Here is a 19219-nt window from a genome sequence, read left to right on the forward strand (position 1 = left end):
GCGTCAGACTGCGGCCCAGGTCATGATCTCACAGTTCAGAAGTTCGAGCCCTGTGTCAGGCTCTGTGCTGACGGCTAGCCAGGAGCCTGCTTCCGATTCTGTGTGTCCCTCTCTTTCTCTGCCCCTCCCATGATCATGATCTGTCTTTCTCTGTCTCTCAAAAATAAATAAATGTTAAAAAAATATTAAAAAAGGGAGCCCAGACACTTGATAATCATTTATATCTTACACACACAAAAAAAAATACAGGTCAATTTTCTGCCATTTTTTTCAAGTAAACAGGGTCCCTCTGATTTTTATTCTATTTATAATATAGTTAATATACCAGAGTAAAAAGAAGCCAGGACATTACCAATGCTGGTTTTATTTTTGAATACACATTTCCAGTAAGCAAGAAGTGCATTAATTGAAAATTGCATGTACATTGTATTCAGTGAAAAATTGTCCCTCACAGTATTTTTGGTCAACTAAAAGTGCAGTGCATTTGTCTCATTAGGTTCATTTTTGTGACAAAACAGGTTGCTGATTTTTTTTTCTCAGATACCCCAAACAATAAAATTATGGGTTATTTAGATTTTAAAAAAGAATGAAAAAAGCGAAGTTATGGGGTTTCTTTGAGGCGGCATCATCTCAACACATTTCTTTGAATATATACCGTTGTCTAACACACCACGTGACCCACCAGCAATAATTTTTTGGAAAGACCGTTTCAAAGTTAGAAGTGTTTAAGTATCTGTGCTTGGGTGGGTGGGATTCGCGTAGGTACGTCCGTCATACGAGTGACTGCCACCGATGCAGATGACGCCAACTATGGAAACAGTGCGAAAGTGGTCTACAGCATTCTGCAAGGACAGCCATATTTTTCAGTGGACCCAGAATCAGGTAATCGCCTTTCACCCTTGACTTCTTCCTTGAAATGTAATACATCTGGACGCCCAGTCATAGATTTTTCTGTATTTTAAAAGCTATTGATTCCGTATCATTATTCCACTTATTCCCCATAGTTACCCCATGGAAATAAAAGCAAATTTCATATGATTTAAATAGATTATTTGGACTGGTATCCTTTTAGACTGTTATTGATGGAGTTTAAATCTGTGACACCAAATACAAAATTTGAGATGTAGCACTTTTTGTGTCCTAGGAAATACTCAAAACTGAAAGCATGTGAAAATCATCAAATGAAGCAAGCTTATTCATCTGAAGAATTTTGAATGAGGTTAATTTTTTTAATCAAAAAGGATAATTAAATTGATTTAGCAAAGTTCGTTCCCTCTGCAATAGCCAGTGGAAGAATTCTTTGTTCTGTCCATTACATTAAATTGGTTATGGATTTCATACATTTAGGTACACCGACTTTTTAGCTGTTTGTTATGATGAACTCCTATAAAATAGATCTTGTATAATTTCATCTTAAAACTCAGTGATTCAATTGTAAATTATCTACTTTTTCTAAAAGGCATAATAAAAACTGCACTACCAGACATGAGCAGAGAAAACAGAGAGCAGTACCAAGTGGTAATACAAGCCAAAGACATGGGTGGCCAGATGGGAGGCCTTTCTGGAACCACCACCGTAAACATCACCCTGACAGATGTCAACAACAATCCTCCACGATTTCCCCAGAGTAAGCAAGGTTTTATTTCTCTCATGCAGGAAGCCTTCTCGGACACACTACAAAGAGGCTAATATTTGTACCAGTGTTTACACTATTAGGTTTTGAACAAAGGCAAATCCGCAACCTATCCCCCTGACAAGATATTATAATTTCCACAAATTGATTTCCCAATATTGGCTGTGATCATGTCACTCTTTCTCTACCTCTTTCGTGGTTTAGAGCAGGGACTCTTAGTTCTGACAGCCTGGTTTCAAATCCCATGTCTGTTACCTGTCAGACCTCAGTTATCTGAGGTTTCTTATATACAGTTATCTGCATATAAAAATTATACTCCCTTCCTTAGTTGATTCTAAAACACAGAATTTAAAATATAAAAACTTTATATATTTTATATAAAGACTTTATACTTTAAAGTCTCAGATATCAGATATTGTATTATAATCAACACAAATTGGGTTTAAACAGCAGCATTTGGTTTTCTTAATGGTCCATAGAGTTATGGTATGGTATGCCTTTGTTCTAACAGCATCTGAAACATGTTAGAGTTTGCTAGTATCTGTTACCTATTTGTAAAGGTCAAATCAGTCGATAGCCTTTTAGTCCTCACCATTTTCGGCATGTATGTTAAACCCTGGAGGCTTTGAATGCCGGGGGTTCCTACAAAAATAAATTCCAATCCTTTGCTGCAAATGTTTCCATTTTGCAGTAAATAAAAATATAAAGGGCCCTATTTTGAAATGTTCAGTTAAGGGGGTCTCAAATTTAAATTTATGATATTGAACCTAATACATTAGAGCATTTTTCCAAACGAATCAAAATTAAACTATTTGATGATTCAGCTTTGGAAGTTTGACATATGTATCTGATAAATGTTAAAAAAAAAGTTTGTTAAGAATGTGAACAAAAAGCCTAATTAGCATAAATCTAAACTTTGCAGTTTCCTTAAATCTAAACTGAAACAGTATGACTTGATGAATTCTCAAATGGCTTGCCACTCTATAATTCCCTGATCCATTATATTTTTAGCAAAAGGTTTAGAACAATAATAGTAGTAATAATAAAAGTGTTTAAGAACTGTCCCTGGGCTAAACATATAAAATATATAATTTCATGTAATTCTCATTAAAAAAAAAACTATGAGATGATTGCTGTCATTATCACACAATTTTATAGATGAAGAAATCAAGGGTTAGAGAATTTAACTTGCCCAGTGATGAGAATTCAAATCCAGGCAGCTGGATTTAGAAGTCCTCCTTAATCACCTAGCAAATTAGAAAGAGAAGACTTTGAAGTCAGGGAGACTCAGTTTTGCATGCTGCTTTCTCAATTTTATAGGATTGTTTCCTTGAGCTCTGTCTCTATTTGGTCTTATGAGGATGAATATTAAAATTAAATAAATTAATGTAGAGGGTCTTTGGCCTTATATAGAATGCAGCACATTTTAAATGTTTAAAATCATTTCTAAATTTCATTAACTTTGGTAACTTTTCCCTATTGACTCTTGAATAAAATGTCACAAACTAAAATCCTTTCAAGGAAGCACAATGCAAAAAAAATTGGCTGTAACTGCAGGAAACAGAAACATTCATATCCCACTTAAAGGCATTAACCACCAAAAAGGAAGGAAGGGAGGAAGGAAGGAAGGGAGGAAGGATGGGATGAAGGAAGGAAGGGAGGAAGGATGGGAGGAAGGAAGGAAGGGAGGAAGGGAGGAAGGAAGGGTGGGAGGAAGAAGGAAGGAAGGAATTCCTGTGTATGAATTAATTGTTCTATCCTTGACCTAGAATATAAGGATAAGTGCATGTTTTTGAAATAACTTAAAATTTATAAAAATGTATAACGACAATACTGAAAGCTCCAGATAAGTGGCAAATAATCTGTTTTCTTGCCCTCTTAAAGAAACGTTCTGGACCCTAATATCATGCCTACCATCTGTTATCTAAATAACCTTGGAACATTCACTTAATCTTCCTGGAACTCATATTTCTCATTTACAAAGTGAGAGTACTCTGCCTTTATAAATTATTTTTCCAATTTAATAAATCTATAATTTTTGACAGCTTACAATTCAATATGATGAAAAACTCTCCCAGTTTAAAATTAATTTATTGAAGGAAAAAAGGCAGAGGAAAAGAAAGATTTTTGTTATCTAAAGATGAAATGCCCAAACAGCTCTGATTCAATTTTCAGGTACGTATCAATTTCATTCTCCCGAGTCTGTACCTCTTGGAACTCATCTTGGAAGGATAAAAGCCAATGACCCTGATGTGGGGGAAAATGCTGAGATGGAGTACAGCATTGCTGAAGGAGATGGAGCAGACATGTTTGATGTCATCACTGACAAGGATACACAGGAAGGGATTATAACTGTCAAACAGGTTTCTTTACGCTGTCTTCATTTTTTCTTTGAGCGCTTACAGTTTATTTTTGCTTTTCAGTTAAAGAAAGAAAAGCCTAGGATTTATTTTTCCATTCTTTACATGCTGTCCAGCCTTCATAGAAGTGGGTACAGTTGTGGTTTCATCTTGAGTTAAGCATCTTCATCACTGACACTTAAAAAGCGATACAAAACCCTAACTGCTAGTGCTTCTAATAGACAAACCAGGACAAGATAGCCCCAAAAGTCCGTGTTTTATATTCTCCATGGCCAAAAAAAATAGGCATGCAGTCATAACTTTGTTTCGCACACTTTTCAAAATATTTCAATTTGTCTCTTCAAGAAGATGAAACTTGAAGATGTGTGTTTGATTTTGGATTTCTTGATTTTTAATGCAGTGTGGGAGAACATTATGAAACTTTATCTAGAATAATCCAGCTAAATATTGATGAAGTTCTATTTTCCTGTTTTCACTCACATCTTGCTTTCCCTAGTTTTCAGATTAATGAAATATGCTTTTTCTTTTTAAAATATCAGTTTTAGAAATATTGGAACTAAGGAGGCAACTTATATGAGCAGTTCACTAAATCTCTATTTTATTCTATGTTTACTGTGACTTTAACTTTGCATAACTTTAATAATAATAATAAATAATCCATATATCCATTAGATAGTACAATTGCTTGTGACCATCAAACTGTGAAATGCATTAATAAGTGGGATTCAACCTTAATGTGCATACATTACATTCAGTTAAACCCTATGAATAACTAAGACAAAACAAAAAATGACTAACTTATTGGATATACCTATGAAGCAATATTTGGGCAAGTTTTTTAACCACAATTCCTGGTACCATTAACAGAGCTGGTTATTAAATTTTAATATTGTCTCCCTTGCTGTACCTGCTATTTTATACTAATTTTTTTCTTATTAACTTCAGAATTTAGATTTTGAAAACAAAATGCTGTACACGTTAAGAGTGGATGCAAGTAACACTCACCCTGATCCACGATTCCTACACCTGGGACCTTTCAAAGACACAGCCGTGGTCAAAATTTCTGTAGAAGATATAGATGAGCCTCCTGTGTTTAGTAAACTTTACTACTTGATAGAAGTAGATGAAGATGTAAAGGAGGGCAGCATCATTGGACAGGTTACCGCATACGATCCAGATGCTATGAACAATTTAATAAAGTAAGTATTTGTGACCATTTAAGTTTGCAGAAAAATAACCCTCTTCCACTTACAAGCTGTTTGGAAAAAGTAACATGGTACTACGTATGATCAAGTACAGTAATAAGACCAACCACTTCCATAGCACAACTCTTAGCTGAACTATCTTCTCAGTGATCTCAATATATTACTTCATTTGACTCATCATTTTCCAAGGTAGATCCTATTATCATGCCTACCTGCAGATGATAAGGTTATGACACTGCTGAGTATTTAAATAACTTGCCGAACAATTAGTCAATGGCAAAGCTGGGTTTGAGAATCAGGCCATCTGGCTCTAGGAGTCTGTGATTTTAATCCCTCAGCTCTAGTGATTCTTATCTCATTGCCTCTCCTGGAGATATCATAGTTCAAATAATAAGTGACTTAAACAAATAAATTAGAAGAAAATGCTATTAAGAGTAATTTGAAAATGTGGAAACATCTTTTCAAAATAGTCACTAGGCATCAAAATTTTGGGAAGAAAACAATATGTCAACCTTTTCAGTAATGGGATTAGTAAAGAAAGTAATGATATTTGAGAATATAAAACATTAAAATCAGTATGGTATTGTGTAGTATAGCATAATATTTTCTCAAAGTTTGAATAGTGTATGAACCATTTCAAACCTTTCAAATATGGCAGAATCTTACATGAGTGCTTTATATGGTCCTTAAGGGGGATGTAAATATGGTTGTGACACAAATGAATGAATACAGTGGGTGGGTGAAGATGGGTAGCTGTGTCTGATTGGGACATTAAATTCATGACATGAGATTGTTGCCTATCCCTTCTTCTGTAATTGTCACCGTTTATTGAGCACCTGGTATAAACTAGAAAGTCTGAAAAGATTTATATTTGTGAGCTCAGTTCAGCCTCCCTACAACTTGATTGGGCAGGTCCAACTGTTATCACCCAAATTTTATAGGAGATTAAATTGAGATGCAAAGAGCTAAGGACTGCAGTATAATTGGCAGACTGAGGATTCAAACTCTTGCTGATCTGAATGCATAGGCAATTCGTTAGCAGACATACCCTGCTTTCCTAATGACCTGTTTACTAATTAGAGATCATTAATATAATGTTCTGCATTTGTAGACTAATTTGACTGACTTCAGTTATACAAGGCAAATCCCTCAAGGAAAAATTATGCAAAAGGCAAAACATGGATTTTGCTTTTCAGAATTTGGTCTAGTTTCCTTTCATTTACCCCATAGCCCACAGTAGGGAGTTTCATAAGCTTCGGCTATATGATTTGAGAAGTGCTTGTATATTCATACATCCATTAAACATTGTCAAAATCAAGATAATGTAGATATAGCTTACCCCCCAAAATTTCCTCATGTCATTTTTAATGCCTCCCTCCCAACCTGCCCCCAAACCCACCCCCGATCCCCAGGTGAACAATGATCAGGTTTCTGTTGCTACAAGTCAGAATGGACTGGGTTGAATTTATACCAATGCAATCATATAGTGTTTCTTCTCTTTTGTCTAACTTGTTTCACTTAGCACAACCATATCGAGACATTTCCATGTTGTTTGCTATGTGCATCAGTAGTTGATCCCTCCAACTGTTGAAAAGTACTCCAATGTACAGAAATACCCCATTTTGTTTATGTGTTCACTGATGAGTTGATAAGCACATATACAAATATTTGTATATTGGTATTTCTATAGTTATGATTTCACTTTTCTTGAATAAATATCTAGAAGAATTCTGATCAGACCATAAGGCAGATGTATATTTAACACTTAAGAAACAAACATATTGGTTGTAGTGGTTATACAATTTTACATTTTTACCAGTATTTATGATGGATTCAATTTCTATGTAGCCTTACCGATACTTGGTACAGTCAGCCTTTTTAACTGTAGCCATTCTAATAGGTGTATAACGTATCTCTATTGCCTACATGTTAAGTGGTTTTTCACATGTTCAATGTGCCACCCATATATGTTCACTGATGAAGTATTTATTCAAATACTTGCCTCAATATTAATGTGTTCTTTATTATGATTTGGAGATAAGCACATATATTTCACACAATGGATACAAGTCCTTTGTCAGATATGTGATTTACAAATATTTTCTCCCAGTTAGTGACTTTTACTTCCATTCCTATTAAGTTCTTTCAAAGGGCAAAGGTTCTCAACTTTTATGAAATCCAATTATTAACTTTTAAATGTATGGTTTGAACTTTTAGTGTCTAATGTGGAAAACATCTGCCTGATTCTCAAATTTTCATTCTATGTTTTCTACTAGTAGATTTATTGCTCTCAGTATTATATTTGCATTTATGATTCACTTAAAGTTAATTTTTATGTGGTATGGGGTACAGATCAAACTTCTTTGTTTTTTTTGTGTACAGATCCCCAATGTGTCTGTACCATGAATTGCATATACTATTTTTTTTTCATTGAAGAGCCTTCATACCATTGTCAAAATTCATTTTTCCATCTATATATGGATCTAACTCTGGACTCTCTCTTCTATTGCGATTATATATTTATCTATGTTACAAAAATTACTTTTCTGTACCTTCATAAAAAGTCTTGAAATTAAGGGATGCCTGGGTGGCTCAGTCAGGCATCTAACTCTTGGTTTCTGCTCAGGTCATGATCTCATAGTTCATGAGTTCAAGCCCATTAGGTTCCACTTTGACAGGCGGAGCCTACTTGGGATTCTCTCTCTCCTTTTGTGTTCCCCCCCCCCACTCACATGTGCTCTCTCTTGCTCTCTCTCTCTCTCAAAATAAATAAGTTAACTTAAAAATGATCTTGAAACTAAATACTATGTGTCATTTAACTTTATTTTCCCTAAATTTGTTCAGTAATTCTAGGCACTTTTTATTTTCAAATGTCAACTGCTACAAAAAAAACCTGCTAGAATTTTTATTTAAATTCTCTTAGGTGTGTAGATTAAGGTAAGCAGAATTGATGATATCTTAATGATACTCAATCTATTAACCCATAAATAGTGTATATTTCTCCACTTATATAGGGACTTTCTCAACTGTGTTTTATGGTTTTATGTCTACAAAGAACACCTTTTATATTTCTTTTTATTGCATTATTGCATTGGTAGAAACCTCCAAAACAATGTTAAATAAAAGTGAGAAGAGCAGAAATCTTTGCCTTCCTCTGTGTCTTATAAAGAAATTATTTAATCTTCAGCATTCTGTATGATGCCATCTGCTCGGATTTATTAAAGCCTTTATAAAACTGGGGAAATTTTATTCTATTCCTTTTGTTCTGAAAATTCTTATCAGGAACAAAATTTGGATTTTGTCAAATGATATTTTCTGTGTCTACTGAAATGCCCGTGTTGTAAAATGATGAATGATTTGATTTATTTTCATATATTGAACAAGCTCTGCATTACTGGAATAAATTCCACATTATGCTATCATTATTATATATTGTAGAATTCAATTTACTAAAGTTTAAAACAAATTTTGCACTTTTTTAGGAAGCATGGGCAGAGGGAGAGGGAGAGAGAATCTTAAGCAGGCTCCAGCACAGAGCCCAAAGCAGAGCCTGATGCAGGGCTCAATCTCATGAACTGTGAGATTATAACCTGAGCCGAAATCAAGATTAACGCTTGACCGACCAAGCTACTCAGGCACCCCAACACTTCTTTTTATTGGGACATAGCTTTACAGTTTTGTTTTCATGTAATGTCATTTGGATTTAGTGTCATGGTAATACTGTTTCACAGAATGTGGTCAGAAGTATATAAGTTCCTGTTTTAATTTTTTGGAAGAGTTTGCATAGAAATGACATTATTTTCCTTAAATGTTTAGTAGAATTTAAAAGCCTGACATTATTTTTCCATAAATAGTACAATTTAAAAGCAAAGGACAATATTTTTTCTCTGAGTTACATCTAGTTTTAAGACTTCAGGTTATCTTAACTCTTACCTGAGCTTATTTGGCTTTGTTTTCCTTTTCCTTCATCTTTCAGGTAATTTGTTAATTTCATCAAAGTGAAAAAGTTGTTCATAATATTCCTATTATCCTTATGATAACTCTAGTAATAATAGTCCTCTAAGATACTGTTAATTTTTATCCACTTCTTTTTTTCTTGAACTGTGTGACTAAATGATTTTTTCAATTGTTTGTCTTCTCTTTTTTATTACCTTTTCCCCTCTCTGATTATTCTCTATTCAGCTTACATTGAGTTTCATATGCTCTTCTTGTCTATTTTCTAGATTCAGAAGCTGAGGTCATTTGTTTGAGACCCATTATTATTCTCATATGTACCTTTTAGTGCTAAATTTTATTTATTTATTTATTTATTTATTTATATACTACTTTAGACATGTTGTTGTTTCTACCAATACAGTAAAACTGCTGCATTGCCCTTATCTTTGCTGTTATGTTTGTAACTTGTCAGTTGTTCCTTAGGATGCTTTTAAATTGTGTCAGTAGTTTTAAGTAATTTGATTATGCTGTACCTTTCTATAGTATGTTTCATTCATTTTGTACTTTAGGTTTATAAAGCTTCCTGAATCTGTGACTTTATCCCTGTCTTCAAATTTGGAAGAGTTTTCAGCCACAATCTCTGTAATATTTTTTTGCCCTACATTCTTCTTTTCAAGGACATATAATTATAATTATCCTAGGTCTCTTGAAAATGTAGCACAGCACACTGGTGCTGTTTGTTTATTTAATCTTCATTTTTCCCTGTTAGTCATTTTAGTAGTTCGCATTCATCTTCATCTGCAAGTCCAAGCTTTTTTTGATATCTAACCTGCTTTAATTCCATCTAGAATATTTGTCATTTTATAGGATATAATTTCTTTTTCTGGAAATGTCATTTCTGGGTGTTTTCAATTGCTAGGATTTCCTTCAATCATAATTTTAGTCATATTTTCTTGTTTTTTACATGCCTGTAGTTTTTGATTGGGTGTCAAACATTGTGCTTTTACTGTGATTAGTGTTAGATAGCTTTGCATTTTCATAAGTATTCTTGAGCTCCATTCAGATGTGTGATTAAGTTACTTGAAGCATGTTAATCTTTTGGGAACTTGCTTTTGTGCTTTATCGTTAGCCCTTTTTCTAGACCTAAATTTGCCACATAGATCAAGTAAGACCTTTCAGAGGCACCAGGATGGCTCAGTCCATTAAGCAGCCAACTCTTGATCTAGGCTCAGGTTATTATCTCATGGTTTGTGGGTTTGAGTCCTGAATCCAGCTCTACTCTGATGGTGTAGAGCCTACTATGGATTCTGTATCCCCCTCTCTCTCTGCCTCTCCTGCTCTCTTTTCTCTCTCTCTCAAAATAAATAAACAAACAGACTTTAAAAAAAAAAAAAGTAAAACCTTTCTGAGTAGTCTACAAAAGCCCCATGAGTTTGAGCTTTTTCCTTTGGCTGGTGGAAACTAGAACTCTTCCCCGTAACATGCCAGTTCATAGTTTTGTTCCTTCTAACAGATTACCTCTATTGGTTCACTTTACCTGTTTTCAAGCATGTTCTGATCAGAACTCAACTGGAATGTTGAGTAGTATTTTTCTTTAGATTTCAGTAGTTCCCTCTCTATGAAACTCTCTCCCCTGAATTACTCCATCTTTAAAATTCTAGGCAGTTTGGTTTCAACATGGGCATTAGCATTATCTCCTGAACTGAGGGGACTGGCAGGCTCCATCCAGGATCACACTTCCTGTTTTGCTGTCTGGACCCTGTCCCTGGCAGCACATTAAAGCAGTGTTATGTATCATTTTATATCTTTCTCTTTTCTCTGAGATTATTGTCACTGTTCCCTGGTGTTTAATTGTGCAAAAATAATTGTCTCATATATTTCCTTTAGTGTTAGTGGATTGTGTGTGTGTGTGTGTGTGTGTGTGTGTGTGTGTGTGTGTAGGGAGCTGGTCCTTGTCCTATAGGTGTTAAAAAAGGACATTCAAAATATCATTTTAAACATGTTTTTGATCAAAATGTTTAGTCATTCTTGCAGAGGAAATTCTATAGCAAAGATGACATGTATAATTCTCTTCTCCATAGATACTTCAGTGGCATTTTATTCTATTTGTATCAAGTATTGAAACTTTCAATTTATCAACCACCTAACCAATTTTAGTAAGCAGAGATCATTATAATACATACAGGTTTATGTATTTTTATTGATTGTGAATATCTGATAATAATATTAAACTTCTCAATAAACTTCTATTTATAAATAACACAATAACATGTAGGTGATACATGATGGATGGAAATTTAGTTGAAGTCTATCCATCTATGTATGTATGGAATAGACATGGATGTAAAAAGACACAAACATAGATAGATAAATAGTATACCCAATCTATATAAATATATATTTTCCTGTATCTGGAATTTCCTCAGATACAATTTTAGGAGTAAAATTTCTAGGTCAAAGACTGAGGGTTAAACTTGCAACCATGCTTCATGGCATATAAAAATGGCTGATAAATTTTAAGTTTATATCACTCCCCAAAATATTTGTGTTTTATAGGGTACTCAAGAATAAAGAAAGACACAATGTGCAGTGGGTTTACCTATAAAATCTCAGAAATTATGACAAAGAGAAGAAGAAAAATATTGAAGAAACAAATATATCCTAAATTGTATTTCTAAAATTATATTGCCAAGTCCGTGAAAATATAAGCCCATTCCTTGGGGCACCTGGGTGCCTTGGTTGGTTTAATGGCCAACTTCAGCTCAGGTCATGATCTCACAGTTCGTGGGTTCGGGCCCCATGTCCAGGCTCTGTGCTGACAGCTCAAACCTTGGAGCCGGCCTCTGATTCTGTGTCTCCCTCTCTCTCTCTGACCCTCCCCTGGTCAAGCTGTGTGTGTGTGTGTCTCTCTCTCTCAAAAATAAACATTTAAATAATTAAAAAAAGAAAATATAAGCCCATTCCTGAAAATATAGCAAAAAGGCTGATTCCTGCTTGCATAAAGATATATACAAAGAAAACCTTTACCTATAAATTACAGTGTGAAAAACTAGGAATAATTCAAAAAGAGACAACATTGTACTATGTGACTCTTTTGTTTGTTCTTATAGAATTTAGAAGGATGACTGATCCCCAGAGCAGAAAATAGGCTATGATAAGCATCGTGGGCAAATATTTTCCAGGGAAATCTGAGGAACTATTTCTCACTCACCAGTAAATCTGTTCATCAAACATATTTTCTGAAATACATCTGCCACTTGCAACATGAGATTATGATTACAATTAGCAGCTGCTGTCAGTTCTGTTTCACCTCATTAGTAATCATGGATTTCTCAAGTTATAGGGTTGATTATAGCTTTAGAGGTTCTGAAAGAACATGTTGTCTCATTTCACACCTATTTTATGCTCAACATATTTAAAGTTCAACAAATTTTAGAAGAAATCATTTTTACTGCAAAGTGAGAAGTATGTACACACAAACTTGTTGGAAATAAAATTCTTCTTTAGTGTTGTTTCAGTATAATGTACATGATTCCACCCTAGGCTGAAATTGGTGAATGTGCGTGTATGTATGTGTGTGTGTGTGTGTGTGTGTGTGTGTGTGTGTGTGTAACAGTGTTTCCCTAATTGCTGCCTGTTTTTATTAAAGAGTAAGATAATATTTATTATTTATTAAAGATTATGATTATTTAAAAATAATTCCAGGGCGCCAGAGTGGCTCAGTCAGTTAAGCAGCCAACTTTGGCTCAGGTCATGATCTCAGGTTGTTGAGTTCAAGCCCCACGTTGGGCTCTGTGCTGACAGATCAGAGCCTGGAGCCTACTTCAGATTCCTTGTCTTTTTCTCTCTCTGCCCTTCCCCCTTTGTGCTATGTCTCTCTCTGTCTCTCAAAAATAAATTAAAACATTCAAAATTTTAAAATAAAAATAAAAATAATGCCACTAATATTTGGGGAAAAAAGATTTGAACTATTATATAGCCACATTTTCATTTTGAAGGACAATGAAAGTTTCACAGGCCATAGAAAGAAAACACATTTCTGGAAAGCAGTGGATGGAAAGAAAAGAACAAACTTGTAAGCTAATTATATTGACTTACTCAGGGGAAGAGGTACCTGGATTCAGGAGAGGAAGGGAAATACTATCTTTGACTTATTTCTGCATAGTACTAATTTGGTCTGGTATTTGTAATTTACTGTACATGTTTTACTGTAGTAGATGAAAATGCAGGTATCTGATATATGTTAGATTCTTAATGGGAGAACATTAAGAATGAGAAGTAAACAAAGCACAGCCAGAGTTCAGCTTCCACACCTCAGTTCTCTTGTGCTCCTTTTTACTTCTTTGCTGTTTCTGAATATCCTGTTTTTGCAGAAAGTGTTCAGTTACAAAATTATACCCGTGGTCTTTTAAAAAAAATGGATTGCTCCAACTTAAATGTAATGAAATCAATACAACAGTGTTGTTTTAATAGACCATCTACTGGAACATAGAGATAGCTTTGTCCTATGTTGTTTATTAGGCTCATTCTGGTCATCTGTGGTAATCCACTGTATTTATTATTAATAGGTAAATAAGAATGACCCATTCTGTGTTTAAAATAGAATATTGACTGCTGAATAAATGAAAAATATCCCTGGGCTTTGACACATTGTGAGACTACATTTGCATGAGGGCAAATACAGACCTGGAATTGTCTAATTGTGAAACTGCTTCTCCATCATGAAGTCCCAACTTGAAAAGTAGTGCCTTTCCAGATTGAGTTTAATAGTAGAACAGTCAGAAACTCAGACCTCTTTTGATCCCACCTAAGTTCCAAGTGAGTAAATCTGGACTCCATAAGGCTAGAATTGTTAGCTATTCTTTAATCATAGAAATCCCCCTTGTTAATCCCAACAATGAACATAAAGGAATTATTTTTTAATTTTGATCTGCAATTCAAACAGTAGAAAGAAATTTAATGTCCATTTAGCCATAAGCAGATAAGGGTTGCTATTGACTTTTCCAACAATGAAAAAGAAATATTGAGTCAGGCAAATATTATAAATTGAATTCTATTCAATAAATAGATGTGGTTGAGTTATGTTCTTTTACTATGTTTTCTTTGTGTTCATTTTAGGTTTGTTTTATTCATGAGCATAATTTGGTGTAAGTAAAATAGAACATTTTAAAAAACGTTCTAGTGACTTTCCTAGCCCACACTGGGAACTAAATTATAGGAGCCTTGACCTCTAGAGATAGGAAACACTGTATTTTGTTGTTGTTGTTGTTGTTGTTGTTGTTGTTTCATTTCAGCATGCATTAAGCAATAGAGATTAAAAAGAGAAAATTTAATATGACAGCTGCCCTCAATTTTAGTATATTCATAGTTATTTGAAAGATAAGAGCCATCTCAGATCCTTGTTTAACAATGAATTGTTGGTTAAAATGATGGAGCTTCTGTTCCTAAAAGATACATGTATACACCATTATATATTTTACATATTGATTTTTATGCCTTGGTTCTAGTGATCTCTTTAGGAGTTCCCACATCAAAAGTATCACCACTCTTAGGCAGTGACTGTTTATTATATAAGGTTTTTTTTTAAATCTCCCCAATTTTTTTCATAACACCATGTGGAAAAATTATAACTATGATTATTGAAAGAGTGAAAAGATACTACCATTTCCATGTAGATATATTGCCCATTGTACAATTCTTCCAAAGGACAGGAAGGTGACTGGACTGGTTTTATATTTTGAGACTAAGGTACAGAAAGGAATCTGAAACCAACGATGCAAAGTTTTTAGCTATTCTACCTTTGAGATAAAATGCAGTAAATATATATTTTCCCCACATGCTCAAATACTCACTTAGAAATAATATGTCAGTTGACACAATCATTTTATAAAATTTAGCAGAAAATAAATTAGCCAAGGCCCATGATGTTAAGTTATTACAATTATTTTGGAAGTTGAGTTTACTAATGGATCCCTTAGGTTCAATATAGGTCTTATAGCCATAAACTAAGTCATGGGTTTTTATTAAAACAACCAAAGCTAACAAACAAAAAATTATAGCTAAACATATTTCCATCAAATATTTTTTTTAATTACAAATGTCTTACAATGTTTAGAATAATAGGTTAAGAACAGTGTGAGTGGTAAACCTTACGAGACACTTAACAACTTAACTATAGAGCACAAACTGGGGGTCGCTGGAGGAGAGATGAGCTAGATTGGTGATGAGCATTGAGGAGGGCACTTGTTGGGATGAGCACTGGATGTTATATGTAATTGATGAATCACTAAATTCTACTCCTGAAATCAATATTACACTATATGGTAACTAATTTGAATTTAAATAACATCTTGGAAGGAAAAAAAGGAACGTTGGGCTCAATATCTATTATTAATGTCTATGAAAGTCAATGCCTGAAGTGAATATATTACAGATTCATAATGGGAGTTGTAATTTCCTAATTCACCAGATCAAAAAGGAGTTCATTTGCTAAGTGGTTTTAATAAGATATCTAGAAAAAATGAGAACTACTCCAGATGCTGATTTGTGTGTTTTTGGTCTGTCATTTTCTTCCTTTTTCCATCTTTATTCTAAACAGTTTATCCCATAGTATATAGCTTTACTACATGAAGCCTTATTGATAGTCTTGTCTTATAATGTGGGATTCACCTAAGATGTTTGTTAGACATACAAACTCCCAGCTTCAACACCTGACCTACTGAATCAGAATCTGTTTTTAAAAAGATCACAGTGTAGGGATGCCTTGGTGGCTCAGTAGGTTAAGCATCTGTCTTTCAGCTCAAGTCATGATCTCCCAGTTTGTGAGTTCAAGCCCCACATGGGGCTCTGTGCTAACAGCTCAGAGCCTGGAACCTGCTTTGGATTCTTTGTCTCCCTCTTTCTCTGCCCCTCTCCCACTCACACTCTGCCACTGTCTGTCTCTCAAAAATGATTAAATGTTAAAAACAATTTTTAATAATAGTAATAAACAAATAAAAAGATCCCAACGTAATTCATATGAACACTAATGTTTGAGAAACACTTATGTTCCTATATGGCTTAATTAGATACCCAGCAGCAGAAATCTCAAAGAGATGTAAAGTGTTAATACAGCCTAACATGACCTGACAAAAGTATTTTATTATACTTTTTATTTTATTATATTTTATTATAAGCTAGCTTTTTACAAGATCTTTCTTATGATTACATTACAGCCTTCCTTTGCTATCATAACAAATTACCATGATCTTAGTGCTTAAGGTAACTCAAATTTATTTTCTTACAGTTTTAAGGGTCAGAGATCTGGGATGAATCTCACTGGGCTAGAGATGCTACTGTGGACAGGGCCATCTTATTGTCTGGAGATGGTAGGAGAGAAATCATTCCCTTGTTTATTCAGGTTATTAGCAGATTTCTTATTTTCTTGCTGGCTGTCAGCTGAAGGTTCATTCTGAGTTTCTAGAGGTCGCCCGCATCCTTTGGCATGTGGCCCCTCTCTGCCATCTTCAAAACCAGCAACAAGAGGTCAAGTCCTTCTCATACTTTAATTTTTTCCTCCTCTCTCATTCCTCTAGAGCACATCTCTGCCTTCTTCTTCCACGTTAAATGGTTTGCATGACTGGTTTAGGCCTATCTAGATAATTAAGAATAGTCTTTCTTCTCAATGACTTTAACCTGAATCACATTTGCAAAGTTACTTTTACCATGTAAAGGAACACGTCCGTAGGTTTCAGGATTTAAGAGGTAGGCGTCCTTTGGGGGACATGAGGAGGCATTTTGCCAATCATAGAGTCTCCATATCCAACCCTGATGAGAAAGAGTCATGGAGTAACTGTGTAATATGTCATTTCATTTCTATCTGGAATAGGTCAGAGGAACAGATTGGAAGATGACCTTTGATTCAGCTGATATGTTCCTTGAATAGAGAACCATTCAACAGCAAAGTATCTTACAACAGCCTCTATTCACTTACAGCCATAAGGACTCTGTGGACAAGTTCTTATGTTTCTTTGCAACATAATTTCAATTTATCAAATGCCACTGACTCTGTCAAATTTAATATGACTACTTAATATGTCTCAAGCACTGCAATTGGTCTATGATAGGATAAGTAAATCAAGTGACAATTAAAAACTCACTCAAAGGCTGCCACAAGGATTCCTGAGTAGAAATAATAACTCTAAAGTCACACAATCATAGAATAGTAATGATGGAAAAGGCCAAGTATATCAAATCATCTAAGGGACAATTATATTAATAAAAATTTGAGAAAGTTAGCATTTTACTGTCATGACTTTATGAGCACATTGTTTGAATTGCCTATAACTTTTAATATATGAAATAGTAGATGAACTAATAACATTTTTTTAAAAATGCCTAGATTCATGAATCTCTTTTCTGCCAGATACTCCATTGATCGGCATACTGATATGGACCGGATTTTTAGTATTCACTCTGAAAACGGCTCTATTTTCACACTGAAGCCCCTGGACCGGGAATCATCTCCCTGGCACAACATCACCATAACAGCCACAGAAATAAGTGAGTGGGAAACACATACACCTGATCACCAAAGTGGTAAAATAACAGCATTAAGGACACTCTGTTTCTTGAGTGAAATAATTTTATCATTAGCAGCATGAGCGTGTGTTGGATATTTATATTATTCTAATGATTATCAAATACCCACTACTTAAATTTAATTTTCTTTTATAGCTTACGATAGGATAGAAATGCAATCTAGCCTCATAAAAAATAAGTAATCTATGAAAATTATGTCTTACAAATAATACTTCATTCTCAATCATATTCTCCTCTTTTTAATCACGGTTTCCATTTGGACCATGTAGGGAAGCTGAGATATTCATCAGCAATCCAACTGAGAGAGTGAATACCACAGAAATGATCTGTTGCTAAGTTACAAATGGCGTGAGTGTATCACAACTCCTTGTAAATGACACTGAAGTCTTACACATGTTCTCGTTGCAGATAATTCAAAACAAAGTAGCCACATCCCTGTCTTCATCAGAATTCTAGATATAAATGACCATGCTCCGGAATTTGCCATGTACTATGAAACATTTGTTTGTGAAAATGCAAAACCTGGACAGGTAAATAAAATCATTATAAACTTAATTTTTTTACCTTTTTACAAAGGCAGATACCATTATATTAATTCACTTGCACAGTTTTTTTCATGCAACCTATTGTCATTTGTCTTTGTCACCTGTTTATCTCCCCTTACCAAGACACTCACAGTGATCTAAAAGGATGACTTTTGAAATTGTTTCTATTATGGAACCCATGATGTAATAGGAAAAGTTTTAAATAATGCTTTAATTTATATACTGGTATATAAATTATATAGATAATGAGTATCTATACACATAGATCTATGTATCTATCTATGATGAAAAGTTTCTAACTGGATTCATAATTATGCTGAAATGGAGTAATATTCACAAACAGAATGGAAATGCATTACTAAATAACACATGAAGTATGACAATGAAATTGTTTTGTGTTAGTATAAAGGGAATTATGATAATTATCTTTTTAGGGCACCTGGGTGGCTTAGTCGGTTGAGCATCCGACGGACGTTGGCTCATGAGGGTCATGATCTCACAGTTCATGAGTTCGAGCCCTGCATCGGGCTCTGTGCTGACAGCTCGGATCCTAGAGCCTGCTTTGGATTCTGTGTCTCCCTTTCTCTCTGTTCTTCCCCCTTCACACTCTGTCTGTGTGTCTCTCAAAAATAAATAAACATTAAACAATTTTTTCAAATAATTATCTTGATTACATTTTCCTCTTTTAATCTCTCTGGCAGGATGTTTTGGTTTGATAAATTATACTTTGTGATTTTTTTTCAGCTTTAATCTTATTGAGATAAAAAGCGATTATACAAGAGTTACAAAGTCCTCTTGCAAAGTCCCCTCATATGTAAAATATCTCTAACGTAACTTTAAGCAAATGCAGAATATGTTCATTTTTGACACTAATATAGTATTTTACAAATGATAGTAACTGCACAAATTTCACTGCTGGAAATGTTAACCAGTTATTAAGATATTTTTTAATGAAAAAGT

At 34.3% G+C, this 19219-nt stretch overlaps 1 protein-coding gene across 1 annotated transcript in view; it reads left to right on the forward strand.

The window, feature by feature from the left end:
* The window catches only part of CDH9 (cadherin 9), a 128782-nt gene that overhangs the window by 100371 nt on the left and 9192 nt on the right, over positions 1-19219 (forward strand). Inside the window, exons 4-9 of the mRNA XM_029941547.1 lie at positions 763-882; positions 1460-1627; positions 3809-3996; positions 4939-5192; positions 17539-17675; positions 18123-18244. Coding sequence (XP_029797407.1) covers positions 763-882; positions 1460-1627; positions 3809-3996; positions 4939-5192; positions 17539-17675; positions 18123-18244 — 989 coding nt within the window. The remainder of the gene's footprint in view (positions 1-762; positions 883-1459; positions 1628-3808; positions 3997-4938; positions 5193-17538; positions 17676-18122; positions 18245-19219) is intronic.

This window comes from Suricata suricatta, chromosome 6, assembly GCF_006229205.1.
Source record: "Suricata suricatta isolate VVHF042 chromosome 6, meerkat_22Aug2017_6uvM2_HiC, whole genome shotgun sequence".
Taxonomy (NCBI): Eukaryota; Metazoa; Chordata; class Mammalia; order Carnivora; family Herpestidae; genus Suricata; species Suricata suricatta.